Source organism: Daucus carota, chromosome 1, assembly GCF_001625215.2.
Source record: "Daucus carota subsp. sativus chromosome 1, DH1 v3.0, whole genome shotgun sequence".
NCBI lineage: Eukaryota > Viridiplantae > Streptophyta > Magnoliopsida > Apiales > Apiaceae > Daucus > Daucus carota.
In genome coordinates this window covers 36,001,689-36,024,323 of record NC_030381.2, presented here as the reverse complement: position 1 = coordinate 36,024,323, position 22,635 = coordinate 36,001,689, and the positions used below count along the sequence as shown (strand labels likewise).

General features: G+C 34.0%; 1 protein-coding gene across 1 annotated transcript; it reads left to right on the top strand.

Annotated features, from left to right (window-relative positions):
- The first annotated feature begins 203 nt into the window (after positions 1–203).
- On the top strand, positions 204–22,238 carry LOC108221819 (cysteine-rich receptor-like protein kinase 2). The gene is made up of 8 exons (XM_064081891.1): positions 204–573; positions 841–1,238; positions 18,221–18,361; positions 18,479–18,606; positions 18,701–18,911; positions 19,138–19,369; positions 19,486–19,630; positions 19,718–22,238. Exons 1-8 carry the CDS (start codon positions 206–208, stop codon positions 19,913–19,915), a joined length of 1,821 nt encoding a protein of 606 aa, XP_063937961.1. The 5' UTR covers positions 204–205; the 3' UTR covers positions 19,916–22,238.
- The last annotated feature ends 397 nt before the right edge of the window (positions 22,239–22,635 follow it).

Genomic DNA, 22,635 nt, shown 5'->3' with positions numbered 1-22,635 from the left:
TTTAAATGATGACGTGTTGCTTCTTACTTGTAGATTCGGTAACTGTCCTTATTCGGACCCATTCAAATCAATATCAAATTGCAAAATGACTTGGCTTAACTGGACCATTTGTCAATTGTCAGTAATACTTTAATTTTAACAGTCATATGCATTTAGCATATTTTAAATCTCACATTCCTTGAATTTTAGTCTCAAGCAAGCAACAATGATGTGTAACATGAAGTTCTTCATCAGTGTATTATTATTGAAAATGATAAACACTGCCTTGTCGCAACCAGAAACCAAACTGTTACTCCAGGGCTGCAGCTTGTACAATGCTTCAAACTTGTGGAATTTCTATAGTAATTTTAACAGCACCATGACAGACCTCAGGACACAACTTCTAGATGAAAACATACGTTTTGCGACGGTTCAGTGGCCTAGAAGCTCGGACCCTGTTTATGGCATGTGTCAGTGCAGGAAATACTTATCCAGCAGAGACTGTGTGGCGTGCTTTGATGCAGCCGTGTCAGCAATTCGCAACTGCTCTGCTTCTAGCGGGGCTCGTGTCATATATGATGGCTGCTTCCTCAGGTTAGGAACCAGGTCGGGGCTGATCCCTTTTAGCCCTGGCTAACCTTCAAGTGATAGTTTAATTTTTACCTTTTAATCTCAATAAAATTATGAAAACTAGTAGGAGATTTTTTTTGGCCCTCTCAGATAGTTCTTTTTATCGGGTTTTCTAATTAAACAGGCAAATAAATTTGTTTCTCTCCACCATAAGGTTGTGCTTGAAAATTGTATTCTTTATTTGTCTGTCTTCTTATTGAGCTTCCTGGATTATTACACATATTACAAAAGGTATGATAGCAATAGCATCGATGAAGAGACAACTCTCCCTGGCAATATGGGGATTTGTGGAAACCGTACTGTATCTTGGACCACAGCTTTCAAAACAGCCGTAGATGGACTACTTGGAGACCTTCAAATTGCAACACCGAAGATCAAAGGTTTTTTTGCCGCATCTACCAGACAAATAGCTGGTGGTGTTGGTGCAGTTTATGCAGTGGCACAATGCATCGAGACATTAAACAAAACTGGGTGCCTACATTGTTTAACTATGGCTTATAGTAGTTTAAGAACTTGCCCACCTCAGGCTGATGGGAGGGCCATAGATGTAGGGTGTTTCTTCAGATACTCAGACACCGCATTTTTTGCTGAAAATCAGACTACTGATATCACACCTTTCCTGAGAAGTGGTAATATTTTTTTTCAACCCTCTGGTAAAATTTTGAGCTTACCGTCTTGGCTATGTATGCTATACTAAAATTGATGGATGCACAGCCACGCTCTGTGATACATTAAAGTGTGGCAACACTTTTCTAATATGGATATCTATCATAGCGCAAGGCTTACAGATTTGTTTGTGATTATATATTAGGATTGTTTTCACTAGCTTTCATTTTTTAGCAAAAAGAACAGTGCTGATTTCTTGGTGCGTTATAAACTGTTACTGACTGAGACAGGTGAAAGGCGAGGGACTCTTAACTGGAAACAAAGGTTTGACATAATTTTTGGCACAGCCAAGGGTCTTGCCTATTTACATGAACAATATCATGTAAGGATCATACATCGTGATATAAAATCGAGCAACATATTGCTTGATGAAGAGTTTCAGCCAAAAATTGCTGATTTTGGATTTGCCAGACTTCTCCCTGAGAGCCAAAGTCATGTTAACACCAAATTTTCTGGGACATTGTAAGTCGATCTAATTAATTTAATTCTAGATATTTTCTTTCTTTAAAGTCGGGTTGCTGATCACTCATACACAACCAAGTTTTCTGTATATCACTCTCACTTTCTAACATAATAAACAGAGGGTATACGGCACCAGAGTATGCAATACATGGGCAATTGTCTGAGAAAGTAGATACTCAGAGTACGAGAACAACATGTACTCAGAGTTAATAGATAAGACACTAGACCCTGATGAATACAGGGTAGAAGATGTGAAGAAATGCATGGAGATAGGTTTATTGTGCACTCAATCTCCAGTGTCTTGAAGACCACCAATGTCTCAAGTTGTTGCCATGCTCTTAATTGGTAATACATCTGAAGAACCTAAGTTACCAACCAGAAGTATGCCTGCAGAATCACATAACAAGATTAAGGATAGCACATCTATGTCTAATGGGTTCTCTATTGCAACTGTTACTAGTACTTCATTTACAGGTCGTTAGCTAACTTCAGCGTTGTACTGTTATCATAGCTAACTTCAGCGTTGTACTGTTATCATATTTCAGTATAATTTTCAACTGCTACATGGAAAAATATACATAACTACACTTGGGGAAGCTTTGAGTACATATTCGGATTTTAAAGTCTACAATTATTTATTTTAGGGTGCTCTAGTTACATGTAACATTAAACTATCATGGAATTGGTGTTTTCTTTTTTCTCTGTATTAGTTTTCGGGTATTAATTATTCAAAGTAGTTTTCTGGGTATTAATCGTAAATATCTTATCTTAATTCGATATAGAGATTATTCTAGAATTTGTGCTCAACATTATTCGTCATAAACGACAATCAATCATCTCGTTATTATCGCCACACCCTCGTAACTGTCGCCTCACCTTCCTGTATAATAATGATAATTTAATCACCTCGTTGTTATCGCCTCCACATGGAAAATATCGCCCGTCCACCACTATAAAAAGCATCTCCGTGTTGTTTAGACTCTATACTTTCCCTTACATTTCTTTTCACTTACATATATAATTTATTGCTCTTAATGGTACACTTATGGTTTATGGAGTGTGTTTGGTGGCACAACCTGAATCTATGTTTGTGTAACTTTGTATATGTCTGATGTTTCCAGTTCAAAACCCACTGCAACAATACCAAGGTTTACTCCTAGTTGATTACTATCTCGCTAACAATTAATTAATATCTTGCCAATAATCGTCACAAATAATCGGGTCGATCTTGGTTAAACCTTAAACATGAACACTAATCATCTCGATTTCATTTTTTTTATTCTACTGTACTATCTATCTCGATTTCAGTATGTACAAGTCCATTTTTAAGCTCATACACATTTTATCTTGATGTTATGCTAGGTGTGCAATCTAAGCAATGATTGCCCTTTGTGACGTAGATCACCAACCAAAATTTTGACGTGTGGCTATTGGAGATGCCTTGAATTGAATGACAAGGGGTGCGCACTGGTGAGAATATATATTATTTTTTATTAATAATATATATATATATATATATATATATATATATAAATTATTCCATATACAAAAGACCATGTCAGCGTTAATAAACTACAAATTAAGAATGGTGTTTAATTAATATTTTTTATATTTTTTCATTCATGAAATTAACGTCTATTATATCCGTCTATTAAAAAAATGCATGATATATTTAATTCAAAGTTTTAAAATTATATTATATATTTAAGATATTAAATTAAAATTTTAAATTATTCTAAAATATATGATGATATTGAATCAAGATTTTATTATATGATTAAAAATTCAATAAAACTTTTTCGTTTAAAGTTCTTTAAGATTATACGGGACTTAAAAATGACAATTTTATTATGAGTAATAAATTTTATGAATCACAATATATTTTATGTTTTTAAAAATGTGTCATAATCTACAACATTTTGAAGAATTAAATAGTATAGACCCTGCATCATTTTCTACTTCACCTCAACTTCGCTAGCAGCATCAAATCTCTGCTGTGTAAAATTGTAACAATTGGGTAGATAATGGAGCAGATGGAGATGCAGAAGATAGCAAGATTAATTATCAGAAGAACGAGAAGAAGGTGAAGACAAAATAAGCTGGTTGAGCAACGATTTAATTCATGAAATTCTCTCATTTGTTGATGCTAAATCGGCTGTTCAGACAAGCGTTCTCTCCAAAAGATGGAAGCTTGTCTGGACTACTCTTCCGTATGTCAATTTCACTAATTATATCTTTCCAGAATCCGAATTACATAATCTTGAAACTCGAAATTCCATATCTTAATCATTTTTTGGGGGTCTTTTTCTAGGCACTTTCCATTAACTTAATAGATTTCGACTCCCAAGCGTTTTATCTTACAACTAAGTTATTATCATTTTTTTTGTCAAGATAAACGTACTTGCTTTTATTAAACTGAATCAATGATCAAAGCATTAGAAATAAACTCTGGAGCTGTATCAACCCACTCGTGGATGCCTGACATATAGAACGAGTAACCCTTGCTAGCTTATGAGCTACCTCATTAGCAGACCTATGAACAAATTCAACTACCACCTCATCATAGTGCTTTAATAACTCAACACAACTCGACACAATTAAGTGAAAATACGCACGTCCATGAACCTTCTTGCATGCCTCCGCAAGTGTCTTTGCATCAGTCTCGAATATGCATCTTTTATATCCCAGATCTTTTACCCATGAAAGAGCTTCTTGCAATTCTGCAATTATATATAAATATTCAAAATATAATGAATATAAATATAAACTAAGGATGATATTTAATTAATATTTTTCATATTTTTTTTCATTCATGAAATTAACGTACTTAAAGAAATGAAATCAAGATATATTTCTGATTTAAAAATTATGTTAAAATATTAAATTAAAATTTGAAATTATTCTAAAGTATCTAATGATGATATTGAATCAAGATTTTAAAATGTAAATGAAAAATCAATAATATTCGAATATTATTATTTGAAATTCTTTGAATATATGAAATTCAAAAATGAGACTTTTCTTAAAAACTTATGTTTTAAAAATATGCTGGAATTATTCTCTAACTTTTATGAAAAAAAACATTAAGCGGAAGATTGCAAGAGTTTCAGAACAACGTAAAATTCTATCATGCCAACGGAATTTTCTGTCATTAAAAATAATTTTCTTATAGTGTCCTATACAACATATACACATTGATCTGAATTTTCTCAGAGAGTTATTTCTTCGTAGTATGAGTAATCAATTTTATATTTTTAAGCCTTTATTAGAGCTATGATATTATAGTGGATGCTTGTTGAAGTTATCAATTTTCCCAAGCAGATTTGACAATGCACTTTGTTTAGCTTCTCCGGTATCAATTATAAGTGCAATTTTTTTTTTAACGTAGGAACCCGCAGCCGCTACCGTTCGAGTGCGTATATATACTTGTAATATATTAAGTTTGCGGATTGAGTTAAAATTATCACCAGATATCATCAAGAAGAAACTAAAATTTTGTAATCTTCTTTTTTTCCTATTCCGCCAAAATTTTATAATACTTGACCGTAAATGTAAATTCTATCGCACAGTCTTCTCCGTTCTTGCTTAATTTCTTAGTTTTGTGTGGATAATACTTAGTTTTTTAGGCACAAAGGCCGTAATTTATTGAATAGATTTCTACGCACTCCCAAATTTATCTTACAACTAAGCTATTATAATTTTATTTTGTATTCTTGTTAATAAATTTTTAATTTACTATATTTTTGTATTTCTTGCGGGATAAGTATATATGTTGGCTTGTCCATTCGGAGATTGTTGTCAAGAAAGCCTTTAGCGACTCCGGAGCCAATGTATAATCAAGAAAGCTCTTTATGAGTGGGACAATTACACGTATTATAAATTGATTCCGGATAGATACAGTATGAAATTATCTAAATAAATTAAAATTATTACTACAATATATTATATATAATTAAGATACTATTACTAGTCCGAGGTTAAAAAAAATATTAAGAATAATTATTGATATTATTAGTTTCAAATAATAGACATAAAATTAAAATATATATTAACATATTTTATTTAAATTTATGATTTATAATTTATAATATATATAAACACATATAGCTATCCAATTTGATTAAGTAATCTAATAGTTATAATGCGTTATACTATACTCATATTACTACAAATCAACCATCAAATCTGTGTACTTTTTATTTTAACAATATAATATAATTATATATTAATATTCAAAATATAATGAATATAAATATAAACTAAGGATGATATAATTAATATTTTTAAAATTTTTTTCATTCATGAAATTAACGTACTTTAAGAAATGAAATTAAGAAATATATCTGATTTGAAAATTATATTAAAATTTGAAATTATTCTAAAGTATCTAATGATATTGAATCAAGATTTTAAAATGCAAATCAAAATTCAATAATATTCGAATATTATTATTTGAAATTCTTTGAATATATGAAATTCAAAAATGAGATTTTTCTTAAAAACTTATGTTTTAAAAATATGCTGGGAATATTCTCTAACATTTAAAAAAAAACATTTCACCTCAACTTAAGTCGCAGCATAAAACCAAGATGACTGCTGTGTGAATTTCATCTCAACTTCGGTACACAATGGAGCAGGCGGATAAGCGGAAGATTGCAAGAGTTTCAGAAGAACCAGAAGGGGGTGAAGACAGAATAAGCTGGTTAAGCACCGAGTTAATTCATGAAATTCTCTCATTTGTTGATGCAAGATCGGCTGTTCAGACCAGCGTTCTCTCCAAACGATGGAAGCTTGTCTGGAGAACTCTTCCCTATGTCAATTTCACTAATCACATCTTTCCCAGTTTGCATAATCATGAAACTCGAGGTCGCTTTATTTGCAATTTTTTCTTGCGGCGAAGCAATCTATCTGATTTACTTAAAGTGAATTTCGAATTTGATAACTTTTTTTTGACGTGTGTGTCGAAAGCAATGTTGAACAATGCTCGGGAGGTAAAAATTGAAAGTTTGCCCTCAGGTTTTGAACTTGATTCTTATATATACAGTATGAACTCTCCTTCCTTGCATAAACTCACAGTAAGGCCAATTCGAGGTGAACTTTCGGCAACTCGTTGTTGGAATTTACCTGCTTTAACAACTCTACATTTGGCTGCGCAGCCCGATCATAGAATCCTCTTGCCTGAATGGTATTTGTCATGCTTGCCTGCTTTACGCACATTGGTACTTGAGGGTTTTCAGTTACCGGATCCTATTAGTTTACCTGCTTTAACCTCTCTTCACCTGACAAATTGCATATTGCCTCAAAATAGTTGGGATTTTCCGGCTTTATTAACTCTAAAGCTGGATGCTGTGTCGTTCCCCGAATCTAGGTTCTTCTCTGCACTAGTCAATCTGAAGAATCTTATCTTGTTTTTCCGGGGAAACATAACTGAAGAATGCTTGATATCTTGTCCCAAATTGGAAAACCTTGAAATCAATTCACCTGTGAGTACTACAACTTATCATTCTGGCAATATCATTGTTATGGCGCACCATATCCGCAATTTTACTTCTGTTGGTTTCTTTCCTATCATGTTCGGAGTGTCTGAGTTGGAGAATGTGAATATAAAACTACGGGGTAGCAATGGGGACGAGCTTCTTGCATCATTGGAGGAGTTCAAGCTTTATTTTAGGCGGGTTGTTTATATGTTCCCAGGCCTGAGCAATGCTAAGATTCTTACCCTAGACTCAGCGACCGTTCAGGTAACTTTATTTTTCTCTTTTCAATATGACTACTATCAGTCATTATAAATTTATCACCTTTTCTGACTGAAGATGCTATATAGTTATTGATTGTATGACTGATAACATTCGTTAAATTAGTGTTTAGGCATTAGTATATATGCTTTTCATTTAGCTTCTGCAGCCAGTATACTTACTGCAAAAGGCGAACTCATGGTGAAACAACTATAAAGTCTTGTTTAGTGCCTGTTAAATTCATCTATCTAGATCTAAATTGCAACTTAGTTCCATATCTTAATCATTTTTTGGGGGTATTTTTCCAGGCACTTTCTGCTGTTTCAAAACTTCTTGTCCAGGTTCCTTCTCCATTCTATCAGTTGAAGCATGTGAAGGTACCACAGGGACATAAAGATTCAAGTATATCCGCTGACCTCAAAAGCTACTTGCTTGGTCGCTCACCAGAAGCCACCATAGTCACTAAATTGCCTCAGGTAGTTAAGCATCCTTTTAACTTTTCGAGTGATTGCAGTATTTCTTGTTATAATTTTGTAAGCAGATACTGTGCATGTTGTGTTTTGTGACATCTTATAATCTTGAGTCTGCCACATTTAACAATTATATCTAGTGTATGGAAGTCTACTCCATAATCAATCAAGACGGAGTTCCATTATATTAGCTAACATGTTTATGGAAATTGTGGTTTCTAATTTACTAGCATTATTGCTGCAAGAAAATGCTTTACGCCGCTGATCTGACATGATAGTGTGCATTTTGTGTTCTGAGACATCTAGAAATCACTGTTCCATGAGACTAGCACATCCACACACTAAGTTACTCAAAGGTCAATTAATGATCAGTGACGAAGTTATTCACTCGATATAGTTTCTTCTATCAAATTATGTCATGTGATTAAACAATCTATGTTGTTATTCACTTGATATATACTATTTCTAATTCTATCGAATTTGGTCATATGATTTAATAATCTAAGCATTTAAACTTCCAGAGATCCAGACAAAATCCGTTCTTCAAATAACCAATTAGAATTAGTGGCACGTGATGTTTGGGATTGCCATCAAAGAAGAAACTAAGTTTCTGCACTCTACTTGTTCATTTTCCACCAAAACCTCATCATACTTAGCAGTAAATGTACGTAAATTCCTTTCGCGCAGTCTTCTTGATCTGTTATTCCCTATTAATTTTTCAGTCTTGTTGTGGATAATGCTATTTCTTCTGGTAGCCTAATTATTTTGTAAGGCACAAAGGCTGTAATTTATTTAATAGATTTTGACTCCCAAGTTTTATCTTACAACTAATTTATTATAATTTTTTTGTCTTCGTAAGAAATTATAATTGACTATGCTTTTGTATTTTTTGCAGGGTAAATTGGTTAGCATGTCCAGTCAAAGGCTGTTGGCAGGAAATTCATTAGCAACTCCAATTGCAGAGCCCAAGAACGATCGAGCGAGTTCTTCTAGGGCTTTGGGCGAAACTGGGTTATGGAAGGGCCATGAGGTTAACTCGGAGTTTTTGAACCTACTTGATTGCATAGAGAACAAGTACCCAGAAACCTTTGACCACTTTACCACCAATAGCAAAAAGTTGTGTACAATGAAGCTGAACATGTTGTGTACCATAGTGAAAGATTATACCAGAATGTCGATGACAGAGGTTGATATTGAGATGATTGCGGAGTATAGGGCTCAGTTTGCTGACTTGCAAAGATCATTCAATGTAAAATGGCTGGTGAACCATCTGAACTACGTTGAACAATTCCAGATAACGCGCCTCGTACCCGACAAGCTTGATGCACTTGACTCTTGTATTGCTGATGGCAGTCATGATTCTGGCTACATCGGAGATGATCTATTTCCTGGTCCTTGATATGTTGTTGCATTACTTCATTTTGTTATTGTTTTTAATTGTGTCATTCATGACTGTTAGTCGTATATCTGGTAACTGTTTGGATAAGTGGTTTATTTTAAATCCTTCCTGACTATGAAACTTGGATATGTTTTGGAATTGATTGGCTGAGATATGTTTTTTTTTAAAATTAATTTCTGCTAATTAAATTGCAGTGGGAGCCTAGTTGCATAGTTGTAGGTACTTGCACTTGGAATATATTTAACAAATTTGGCGCCAGTCAAGCACGGTCAACGTAGCTCCGTTAACTCCAAAAAATTAAGAATAAAAAACGAGGGGGTGGCTGGAGTTTTTCAAAAATTGCGAATATTGGCTGCCACTATTCTGCTATTTTTAAAGTCCAGCCACTATTTTGCAACTTTTGAAAACTCCAACCACCCTCTTGTCATTTATTCTTTTGTTAGGAGTTAACGGAGTTATATTAAAGGCGGTTGACGGGCGCCACCTTATTAAAAGATGGAAGTAGTAGACGTACTCTAGCCCTTTGTCATTTGCATAACATCAAAACGTCAATCTGATGTACTCGAAGTGAATATTGAATATCATAATTTTTTGAACCTTTTTAATTTCTTTCAGTGCATATATATTGCAATTTTGCACAATGCCCGGGGTCTCAACTTTGAAACTTCGTGCTTAGGTTTTGATCTTAGTCGATCTAGTATATCCTATTCAAGATCTACTTGCATAAACTCACATGCATTAAGGACAATTGAAGGTGAACTTTCGAAAACTCTTTGTTGTAATTTACATGCTTTAACATCTCTATATGTGGCTGCACAGCCCGATCATAGGATTATTTGGCCTCAATCGTATTCGGTACTTGCCTTCTTTAAGCACATTGCTACTTTAGGGTTTTCAGTTACTGGATTCTATTAGTTTGCCTGCTTTATAACAACTCTTAACCTGACAAATTTCATATTGCCTCGAAATAGCTGTTCCGGCTTTATTAACTCTAAAGCTCGATGCTGTGTCGTTTCCCGAATCTAAATTATTCCCTGCACTTGTCAGCCTAAAAAATCTTATCTTGTTTTTTTGGGAAAACAAAATTATAGAATGCTTGATAACTTGTCTCCAATTGGTAAACCTTGAAATCAATGCACCTGTGAGCACTATAACTAATCATTCTGGCAAGATAATATATAGTTTTGGCGCCCAATATCCGCAATTTTACTTCTGTTGGTTTCTTTCCAATCATGTTTGCAGTGTCTGAGTTGGAGAATGTGAATATAAAACTACGGGGTGGCAATGGGGATGAGCCTCTTGCATTATGGGAGGAGTTGAAGAATTATTACACCCGGGTTATTTATATGTTTCCAGGACTGAGCAGTGCTAAGATTCTTACCCTAGACTCTGAGACCAATTAGGTAACATTTTATTTCTATCTTTAATATTACTATTTTCATTCATTTTAATAAATCTATGACTGAAGGCGCTATATAGTTTAGACATAAGTAGCATTGGTTAAATTGTTCGGAGTATATGCACTTCATTTAGCTTCTGCAGCCAGTATATTGCAGAAAGGAAACTCATGGCGAAACGACCATAAAATTTTGTTTAGTGCATGCTAAATTTTAGATCTAAATTGCTTTTCAGTTCCATATTATAATCATTTTTGGGGGTATATTTCTAGGTACTTTCTGCAGTTTCAAATTAATTTCTAGTCCAATTTCCTTTTGATCCATTCTATCAGTTGAAGCATATATGAAGGTACCACAGGGACATAAAGACTCAAGTATATCCGCTGACCTCAAACGTAACTTGCTTGGTCACTCTCCAGAAGCCACCTTAGTCACTACATTGCCTCAAGTACTTAAGAGCCCTTTTAACTCTTCGAGCAAGTGCAGCATTTCTAGTCTTAATATTAAACTGTGCTATTTGTGTTTTGTGACATCTAATAATCATGAGTCTTTGACATCTAACAATCATGAGCCACATTTGTAACTATGTAGGCAAGTCTATGCAATAATCACTCCAGATAGACTTTCCATTATATTAGCTAACTTATTTTTGGAAATTGTTGTTTCGCACTAGATTTATCTCTCCAAGAAAACTTTATGTGGCTGATCCCATATTGTGAATGTTACGTTCGTGATATCTGACAATCATGAATCACATGTTTCAACTCTGGATGCTCTATAAGACTATAATTAGTGTGCTTTATAAGACTATAACTAGTGTACGCAAGTCTACCACGTAACTAAACTGGCGAGAGTTCCAGTATGTTAGCTAGCAACACTACAAGAAAAACGGTTATTTTTCGACCGCTTTTTTCGACCGGAATCTAATTTCGAACGTCTGTGGTCGAATATAAACCCGTTCGACAATAAACGGTCGAAAATAATAAAAGCGACCGTTTGTGGTCGAAAATACCCGGTCGAAAATAAACTTATTTTCGACCGCATATATTCGGCAACTCACTACAGTTTTTCCCACGCATGGTTTTAGTCGAAAATAAGCTTCGGTCGAAAATAATTTGTGGCGGAAAATCTGCCGCCTTTTCGAATTTGAAACTGTTTGAGTACGTTTCTGGTCAAAACTATAGAAACGACCATTTTTGGTCGAAAATTTAAATTCGACCGTTTTCGGCAGGTTATTTTCGACCAAATTTGGTCGAAATTACGCGATCGAAAACATAAAAATGCGGTTAAAAATAATTATATTCGACCGAAGTGATAATTTCAACTAGCTTATATTCGATCATATCACGGCGGTCAAAAATAATTAATTTCGACCAGAAACAGTCGAAATCGACAAGTTTTCTTTTTTGCTAAAACCTCATAATACTTACAATAAATTCAAATTTATTTCGCAAAGTCTCATATGTTCTTGCCTAATCTTTTAGTCTTGTGCGGACAATGCTCTATATTCTCGTAGATATACTTAAGTTTTTAGGCACAAAGTTTGTGATTTACTGGACAGATTTCTATTTCCAAGTTTATATGACAACCACTACAACAAAACGGGGTTTTTACGATGAAAAATTTACGACAAAAGTCTTATGCGTCTAAACTTACGATGGATTCTTGATTTCTGTCGTAAGTACGCTCCTTATTTTAATATTTTTTAAATTGGAAAAAAGTCAATAATTTCCAGTCCTGAGTACCGGTGTCATTTTTATATTAGTAACATACGACTTCAAACGACGGAGATATATCGTCGTAAATTTGGAACTTACGACGGATATTAGGATTAATTTCCGTCGTAAATACTCTGTTTTGTTTTAGTGAACTAAGCTATTATAATTTTGTTCTGTCTTCGTGTTAATAAATTATAATTAACTATATGTTTGTATTATATGTTTGTCTGTCCATTGACAGGTTGTTGCCGGTAAAGCCGCGACTCCAGTTCCCTAGCCAAGGAATGATCAAGGGAGCTCTTCTAGGCTTCCGGTGAATTGAATTTGTATGGTAGGGCCTGTTGAGGTTAAGTCGGAGTTTTTGAGCCTACTTGATTGCATGAATTACCTAGAAACCTTTTAATTAAACTAAAATATAATAGAAGGTTTTCCTTACTTATACCTAATTAGAAGTGTTTTTTTTTTTTACTTATATCCTCCTCTCTCTCCAAAAGAATCCTAATATTCTCTCTGTCTTGGAGTAGTCGTCCCTCTTATTTGTCGGGCTTTCATAGGCATTCACCTGTGAAAAGACAAATTTATTTGGGTTTTGTTTAGTCTTTCCTACTAAAAGTTTGGTTTTTGTTTTTTATTTTCATGGTGTTCATTCGGAAGATGATTGTTAAGAAGGAAGGATTATTATGTGTTTGTTCAATTTTGATCATATGTTTATATGACGTATGACTTTTCATTATTTAATTATTTTTCTTTTTTAACAAACAAAATAATATTTGTATTTTAGAGTTACATTATTTTATATGATTGTAATATAGTTTGTACGAGATTTGAACCTTATTTATCAATATTTTAAATAATTATAATAATTTAAATATTTAATATGTTGTTGATGAGATTCGAACTTAGATCTTTAAAAATCTCTTAGTTAAATAGTGAATTATAAGACACGTCATGAAATTAATTTTTTTATATTTTCTTTAAATCATGAAATTAACGTCTATTATATCCGTCTTTTGAAAAAAATGAAATCATGATATATTTAATTCAAAGTTTTAAAATTTTATTAAAATTTTAAGATACTAAATTAAAATTTTAAATTATTCTATATTATATGATGATATTGAATTAGGATTTTATTTTATGATTAAAAATTCAATAAAACTTAATCATCTAAAATTCTTTAAAATTATAGGGGATTTAAAAATGACAATTCACTTGTAAGTAATAAATTTTATGAATCACGATATATTTTATGTTTTTAAAAATGGATCAGTACAATCTACAACATTTCTGCTGTGTGAAATCGTAACAATTGAGCAGACAATGGAGCAGATGGAGAAGCAGAAGAGTGCAAGATTATCAGAAGAACGGGAAGAAGGTGAAGACAGAATAAGCTGGTTGAGTAACGACTTGATTCATGAAATTCTCTCCTTTGTTGATGCTAATTAAATCGGCTGTTCAGACCAGCGTTCTCTCCAAAAGATGGAAGCTTGTGTGGACTACTCTTCCGTATGTCAATTTCACTAATTACATCTTTCCCCAATCCGAATTGCACATACTTGACACTCGAATTCGCTTTATTTCCAATTTTTTCCTGGGGCGAAACAGTCTATCTGATTTACTCAAAGTGAATTTCGAATTTGATCATGTCGTAGAACAACTTCTTTTTCCCCAGTATATGTTTGAAGCGATGTTTAACAATGCTCGGGATATAAAATTTGAAACTTCGGCCTCAGGTTTTAAACTGGATTCTTGTATATACAGTATGAACTCTCCTTCCTTGCATAAACTCACATTAAGGCCAATTCAAGGTGAACTTTCGACAACTCGTTGTTGGAATTTACCTGCTTTAAACACTTTAAATTTGGCTGCCCAGCCCGATCATAGAATCCTCTTGCCTGAATTGCATTTGTCATGCTTGCCTGCTTTACGCACATTGGTACTCGAGGGTTTACAGTTACCGGATCCTATTAGTTTACCTGCTTTAACAACTTTTCACCTGACAAATTGCATATTGCCTCAAAATAGTTGGCATTTTCCGGCTTTATTAACTCTAAAGCTCGATGATGTGTCCTTTCCTGAATCTAGGTTCTTCTCTGCGCTTGTCAATCTAAAAAATCTTATCTTGTTTTTCCGGGGAAATATAACTGAAGAATGCTTGATATCTTGTCCCCAATTGGAAAACCTTGAAATCAATTCACCTGTGAGTACTACAACTTATCATTCTGGCAATATCATTGTTTTGGCGCACCATATCCGCAATTTTACTTCTGTTGGTTTCTTTCCTATCATGTTTGGAGTGTCTGAGTTGGAAAATGTGCATATCAAACTACGGGGTAGCAATGGGGACGAGCCTCTTGCATCATTAGAGGAGTTCAAGCTTTATTATACTCGGGTTGTTTATATGTTTCCAGGACTGAGCAATGCTAAGATTCTTACCCTAGACTCAGCGACCGTTCAGGTAACTTTATATTTCTCTTTTCAATATTACTACTATGAGTCATTATAAATTTATATCCTTTTCTGACTGAAGATGCTATATAGTTATTATTTGTATGACTGATAACATTCGTTAAATTAGTGTTTAGGCATTAATTAGTAGCGGTTGGCTAAATTGTTAACAGTATATGCACTTCATTATAAATTAGCTTCTGCAGCCAGTATACTGCAGAAGGCGAACTCATGATAATGAAACAACCATAAAGTCTTGTTTAGTGCATGTTAAATTCTAGATCTAAATTGCAGCTCAGTTCCATATCTTAATCATTTTTTGTGGGTATTTTCTAGGCACTTTCTGCTGTTTCAAAACTTCTTGTCCAGGTTCCTTCTCCATTCTGTCAGTTGAAGCATGTGAAGGTACCACATGGACATAAAGATTCAAGTATATCCGCTGAACTCAAATGCTACTTGCTTGGTCGCTCTCCCGAGGCCTCCATAGTCACTAAATTGCTTCAGGTACTTAAGAACCCTTTTAAATTTTCGAGTAATTGCAGTATTTCTTGTTTTGATTTTGTAAGCAGATACTGTGCATGTTGGGTTTTGTGACATCTTATAATCTTGAGTCTGCCATATTTAACAATTATGAGTGACACTTATATCTAGCATATGCAAGTCTACTCCATAATCAATCAAGACGGAGTTCCATTATATTAGCTAACATGTTTATGAAACTGTGGTTTCTCACTACCATTATTGCTGCAAGAAAATGTGCTGATCTGATATTGTGCATGTTGTGTTCTGCGATATCTAGAAATCACTGTTCCATGAGATTAGCACATCCACAGACCAAGTATATATGTTACTCAAAAGTCAATGATCAGTTATAGATCACTCGATATTGTTTCTTTTATCAAATTATTTCATGTGATTTAATAATGTAATATTTGTTATTCACTTGATAGTATTTCTTCTATCGAATTTGGTCATATGTTTTAATAATCTAAGCATTTAAACTTCCAGAGTTCCAGACAAATCCGTTCTTCGAATAACCAATTAGAACTTTTCACATTCAATTTACATATTCCTTCTAATATAATATGACATATGCTCGCACCAAAATAGAAAAAAAAGAAAAAAGAGAAAGCATCGTTTAATATCTTTTTCTTTGGCAATATTTAGGCAACTTTTTTTTAAGAACTTTTTTGAAGCATGCTTGTTTGCCTATAACACCATACCAAATGTCAGATGTCATTGTCATACAGATATCACATCTGGGGTTATAGCAAGGACGAACTTTATAACACCCTAAAAATCATATTCAACAAGAAGGATGACAATTTTATGTGCTAATCCTACTCTATCTATATATTAACACCTTTGTTCTCCCAATTATTGTTCTTGTTGCTTTGAGTTCCAAATTGTTTCTCACATAAATCATTTACATTTGCTTATATTTTCAATTAGTATAACTAGAATTTTCAAAGATCTTGATAGCAATCACAGGTGGGGCCAAGTTCTAAGAAAATGGCAAAACATTACCGACTAAAGATAGCGGTCGTTCGTCGGTCAATTATAAGTTTCATTTCCGACCGATCAGTTATTTACGACCAGGTTTTAAAGGACCAACGCAATCAGTTAGTCGGTGGTCAGTTATGAGGTGAAAACCGACCAACTCTCTTCATTTCCGACCAACTTTGACGGTCGGAAATGCCCGCTTTTCTTATATGACGCAGTTTGAAAATGAAGTGCACTTGGTTAAGTTCTTAGACCTCAGTTATTCCCTAAAATTTTATGTTATGTGTTTTAGTTTAATCCCTGTATTTTAATTCTGCTCAAATATGGAAAATATTTGCTTTAAGAGCCTTTAAATAGTTTAAGTGCACAAACCTTTTATATATTCTTGTCATGCATATAAGCTTGCAGTTTGAATGAGTTAGAAGTGGCACATGATGTTTGGGATTGCCATCAAGAAGAAACTAAATTTCTGCACTCTCTTTGTTCATTTTCCACCAAAACCTCATCATACTTAACAGTAAATGCAAATTCCTTTTGCGCAGTCTTCTCGATTTGTTATTGCCTAATTTTTCAGTCTTGTTGTGGATAAGCTAGTTCTTCTAGTAGCCTAATTATTTTTTTAAGCACAAAGGCTGTAATTGATTTGATAGATTTCGACTCCCAAGTTTTATCTTACAACTAAGTTATTATAATTTTTTATGTTAATAAATTATAATTGACTATGTTGTTGTATTTCTTGCAGGATAACTTATCAGTTAGCATGTCCATTCAAAGGCAGTTGCCAGGAAATTCTTTTACAACTCCAGTTGCAGATCCCAAGAATGATCGAGCGAGTTCTTCTAGGGCTTCCGGAGAAATTGGATTATGGAAGGGCCATGAGGTTAACTCGGAGTTTTTGAGCCTACTTGATTGCATAGAGAAGAAGTATCCAGAAACCTTTGACCACTTCACCACCAATAGCAAAAAGTTGTGTACAATGAAGCTGAACATGTTTTGTACCATAGTCAAAGACTATACCAGAACGTCGATGACTGAGGTTGATACTGAAATGATTGCGGAGTATAGGGTTCAGTTTGCTGACTTGCAAAGATCATTCAATGTAAAATGGCTGGTCAACCATCTGAATTGCGTTGAACAATTCCAGATAACACACCTCCTACCAGACAAGCTTGATGCAGTTGACTCTTGGATTGCTGATGGCACTCCTGATGCTGGCTACATCGGAGATGATCTATTTCGTGGTCCTTGATATGTTGTTGTATTACTTCATTTTGTTAGTGTTTTTGCTTGTGTCTTTCCTGACTGTTAGACTTATATCTGGTAACTGATTGGATAAGGTGGTTTCTTTTGAATCCTTCCTGACTATGAAACTGGGATATGTTTTGGATTTGATTGGCTTCTTTATAAAATTAATTTCTGCTGAACTGCAGTGGGAGACTAGTTGCATAGTTGTAGGTACCTGTACTTAATTGGAATATATTTTTTGAGCCAAATTGCTTTGGTTCAAAAACTATATTCAACCCTCTGATATCACACTACTGATATCAGACTACTGATTTCACACCTTTCCTGAAAAGTGGTAATATTTCTTTTCAACCCTCTGGTAAAATTTTGAGCTTACTGTCTTTGCTATGCATGCTGTACTAAAATTGATGGATGCGCGGCCACGCTCTGTGATACATTAAAGTGTGGCGCATTGCTAATATGGACATCTATTATTTCTTTCTTGTCTCTTAATCACTAAGTGTGTAAGATTTAAGAAAAATCATAGCGCGCAAGGCTTTAGTAATGTGATGCTGTGTGCTTTATATAGGGAGTTCAAGCAACAGGAAGGCAATTTTAATTGGCAGCATTGTGGGGATAGCAGGGCTTATATTGATTATGACAATATATATATATATATATATATATTTATGGTACAAAGTTTTAGGGAAACGAATCGCAGCACCAAGAGGTAACTATTTTCTGTTGCTGGGAGTTTTAGTTCATCTCTTACTATATCTGCAATATCATCGCTTCTTCATGTGATAGCTATGTCTGTTACAGTGCTAATCATGTGCAACTGTACCAGGTGACATATTGGGAGCAACTGAATTGCAAAGCCCTACAAAATACAGTTATAATGACTCGAAATTAGCTACAAAAAATTTCAGCATAGTAAACAAACTTGGAAAAGGTGGTTATGGAGATGTATACAAGGTATATGTGTACCAAGATCTGTTCATTTGTTTATTGATGATAAAATTACAAATTGGTTTTTCAACCTGTTCTTACTTCATCCTGTTGTCGACAGGGAACTTTAAAGAATGGGGATATTGTTGCAGTGAAAAGAATAGCATTAGACGCCAGGGTAGCAGAGACAATATTTGATAGTGAAGTTAGACTCATTAGTAATGTTCATCATCGTAATCTCATCCGTCTCCTTGGATGTTGCATTAAAGGACAGGAACTACTTCTTGTCATTGAGTACATGGCCAACTTCAGCCTTGAAAAATTTCTATATGGTTAGTAAACTGATGCCACCATTGATGTAAAGTTCACACTTATTGATGTTTTTACTACATTCTAGCTTTAATTTTGCAATAACAGAAATGCTTACAGATTTGTTTGTGATTATATATTAGGATTGTTTTCACTAGCTTTCATCTTCTAGCAAAAAGAACACTGCTGATTTCTTGGTGCGTTAGAAGATTAACTATAAGCCTTATAAACTGTTACTGACTGAGACAGGTGAAAGGCGAGGCACTCTTAACTGGAAACAAAGGTTTGACATAATTTTTGGCACAGCCAAGGGTCTTGCCTATTTACATGAACAATATCATGTAAGGATCATACATCGAGATATAAAATCGAGCAACATATTGCTTGATGAAGAGTTTCAGCCAAAAATTGCTGATTTTGGATTTGCCAGACTTCTCCCTGAGAGCCAAAGTCATGTTAACACCAAATTTGCTGGGACATTGTAAGTCGATCTAATTAATTTAATTCTAGATATTTTCTTTCTTTAAAGTCGGGTTGCTGATCACTCATACACAACCAAGTTTTCTGTATATCACTCTCACTTTCTAACATAAACAGAGGGTATACGGCACCAGAGTATGCAATACATGGGCAATTGTCTGAGAATGTAGATACACATGGCTTCGGGATCGTAGTCCTTGAAATTATTAGTGGCAGAAGGTGCAATGATGTTCAATCTACCAATGAATACCTACTCGAAGATGTAAGTTCTTATGTGATTACTAACATAATGGACAACATTTTTCTCTCCATAGCTGATATGTTATACTACAAATTTTCATCGTAATAGGCATGGAGAATGTACGAGAACAACATGTACTCAGAGTTAATAGATAAGACACTAGACCCTGATGAATACAGGGTAGAAGATGTGAAGAAATGCATGGAGATAGGTTTATTGTGCACTCAATCTCCGGTGTCTTCAAGACCACCAATGTCTCAAGTTGTTGCCATGCTCTTAATTGGTAATACATCTGAAGATGCTTAGATTGCACACCTAGCATAACATCAGATAAAATGTGTATGAGCAGAGCTGTTTAAAAATAGACTTGTACAAATTGAAATCGAGATAGATAGTACAGAGAATAAATAATATGAAATCAAGATAATTAGTGTTCATGTTTAAGGTTTAACCAAGACTGACCAGATTATTTGTGGCGATTATTGGCAAGATATTAATTAATTGTTAGGGAGATATAGTAATCAACTAGGAGTAAACCTTGGTGGGTTTTGAACCGGAAACATCACGACATATCCTAATACTCCTTCCATCTCAAATTAGATGAGCTAGTTGACTTTGGGCACGTAACTTAAGGTGCATTGACCGACTAGTTCCGAAATTTATTTTTTTAATTTTTCTTTTGTAAATGAAAATTTCATATTTAAATTTTTATTTGCAAAAATAAAATTTTAAAAATATATAATATAGCTATGCGGTCAATGGACTTTAAAGTGCGTGCCCGAAGTCAACGAGCTCATCTAATTTGGGATGGAGGGAGTACAAAGTTACACAAACATAGATTCACGTTGTGCCACCAAACACACTCCATAGACCATAAGTGTACCATTAAGAGCAATAAATTATATATGTAAGTGAAAAGAAATGTAAGGAAAACTGTAGAGTCAAAACAACACGGAGATGCTTTTTATAGTGGTGGACGGGCGATATTTTCCATGTGGAGGCGATAACAGCGAGGTGAATAAATTATCATTATTATAGAGGAAGGTGAGGCGACAGTCACGAGGGTGTGGCGATAATAACGAGATGATTGATTGTCGTTTATGATGAATAATGTTGAGCACAAATTCTAGCATAATCTCTATATCAAATTGAGATAAGATATTTACGGTCAATACCTAGAAAACTACTTTGATAATTAATACGCGAAAACTAATATAGAGAAAAAAGAAAACACCAATTCCATGATAGTTTAATGTTACATGTAACTAGAGCCCCCTAAAATAAACAAATGTAGACTTTAAAATCCGAATATGTAATTATAGCTTCCCCAAGTGTAGTTATGTATATTTTTCCATGTAATTGAAAATTATACTGAAAAATGATAATAGTACAACACTGAAGATAGCTAGCTAACGACCTGTAAAATGAAGTACTAGTAACAGTTGCAATATGTAATTCTGCAGGCATACTTCTGGTTGGTAATTTAGGTTCTAGAAGTATGCCTGCGGAATTACATAACAAGATTAAGGATAGCACATCTATGTCTAATAAGTTCTCTATTGCAACTGTTACTAGTACTTCATTTTACAGGTCGTTAGCTAACTTCACTGTTGTACTGTTATCATTTTTCATAATTTTCAATTACATGGAAAAATATACATAACTACACTTGGGGAAGCTATAATTAAATATTCGGATTTTAAAGTCTACATTTATTTATTTTAGGGAGCTCTAGTTACATGTAACATTAAATATCATGGAATTGGTGTTTTCTTTTTTCTCTATATTAGTTTTCGCGTATTAATTATCAAAGTATTTTTCTGGGTATTAATCGTAAATATCTTATCTCAATTTGATATAGAGATTATTCTGGAATTTGTGCTCAACATTATTCGTCATAAACGACAATCAATCATCTCGTTATTATCGCCACACCCTCGTGACTGTCGCCTCACCATCCTGTATAATAATGATAATTTAATCACCTCGTTGTTATCGCCTCCACATAGAAAATATCGCCCGTCCACCACTATAAAAAGCATCTCCATGTTGTTTAGACTCTACACTTTTCCCTACATTTCTTTTCACTTACATATATAATTTATTGCTCTTAATGGTACACTTATGGTCTATGGAGTGTGTTTGGTAGCACAACCTAAATCTATGTTTGTGTAACTTTGTATTAGGATATGTAGTGATGTTTCCGGTTCAAAATCCACTACAACAGTACCATCTTGCCAATAATCGCCACGTACAAATAATCGGTTCGATCTTGGTTAAACCTTAAACATGAACACTAATTATCTCGATTTCATATTTTTTTTATTCTACTGTACTATCTATCTCGATTTCAGTTTGTACAAGTCTATTTTTAAGCAGCTCTGCTCATACACATTTTATCTGATGTTATGTTAGGTGTGCAATCTAAGCAATGATTGCCCTTTGTGACATAGATCGCTAACCAAAATTTGACGTGTGGCCTATTCGAGATGCCTTTAATTGAATGACCAAAGGGCGAGGGGTACTCTGCGCAAAGGTAGCCATGTAGCTATTTTGCTTCAAAATAGCTGTGATTTTCCGGCTTTATTAACTCTAAATTAGCTTAATGCCTTGTCGTTTTATTACTCTATAGCTCGATGATGTGTTGTTTCCTCAATCTAAGTTCTCAAAGTCGGTGATTTTAATCACCGATTAGTCCATATTCCGTATCTCAACAAACTGATTAAATATCTGATTATTCAATTAATCATCTGATTAATCCCCGATCAATCCAATACCTCATTATATTAAACTAAATTTCTGCATTTTCCTTGTTCATTTTCCACCAAAACCTCATCATACTTAACTGTAAATGCAAATTCCTTTCGCGCAGTCTTCTCGATCTATTATCGCCTAATATTTTTTCAGTCTTGTTGTGGATAATGCTATTTCTTTAGTTGGCCTAATTATTTTTTTTAGGCACAAAGGCTAATTTAAGTCAAAAGCGGGAAATTTGAATTTTTTTGAAATAGTAGCGGGAAATTTGA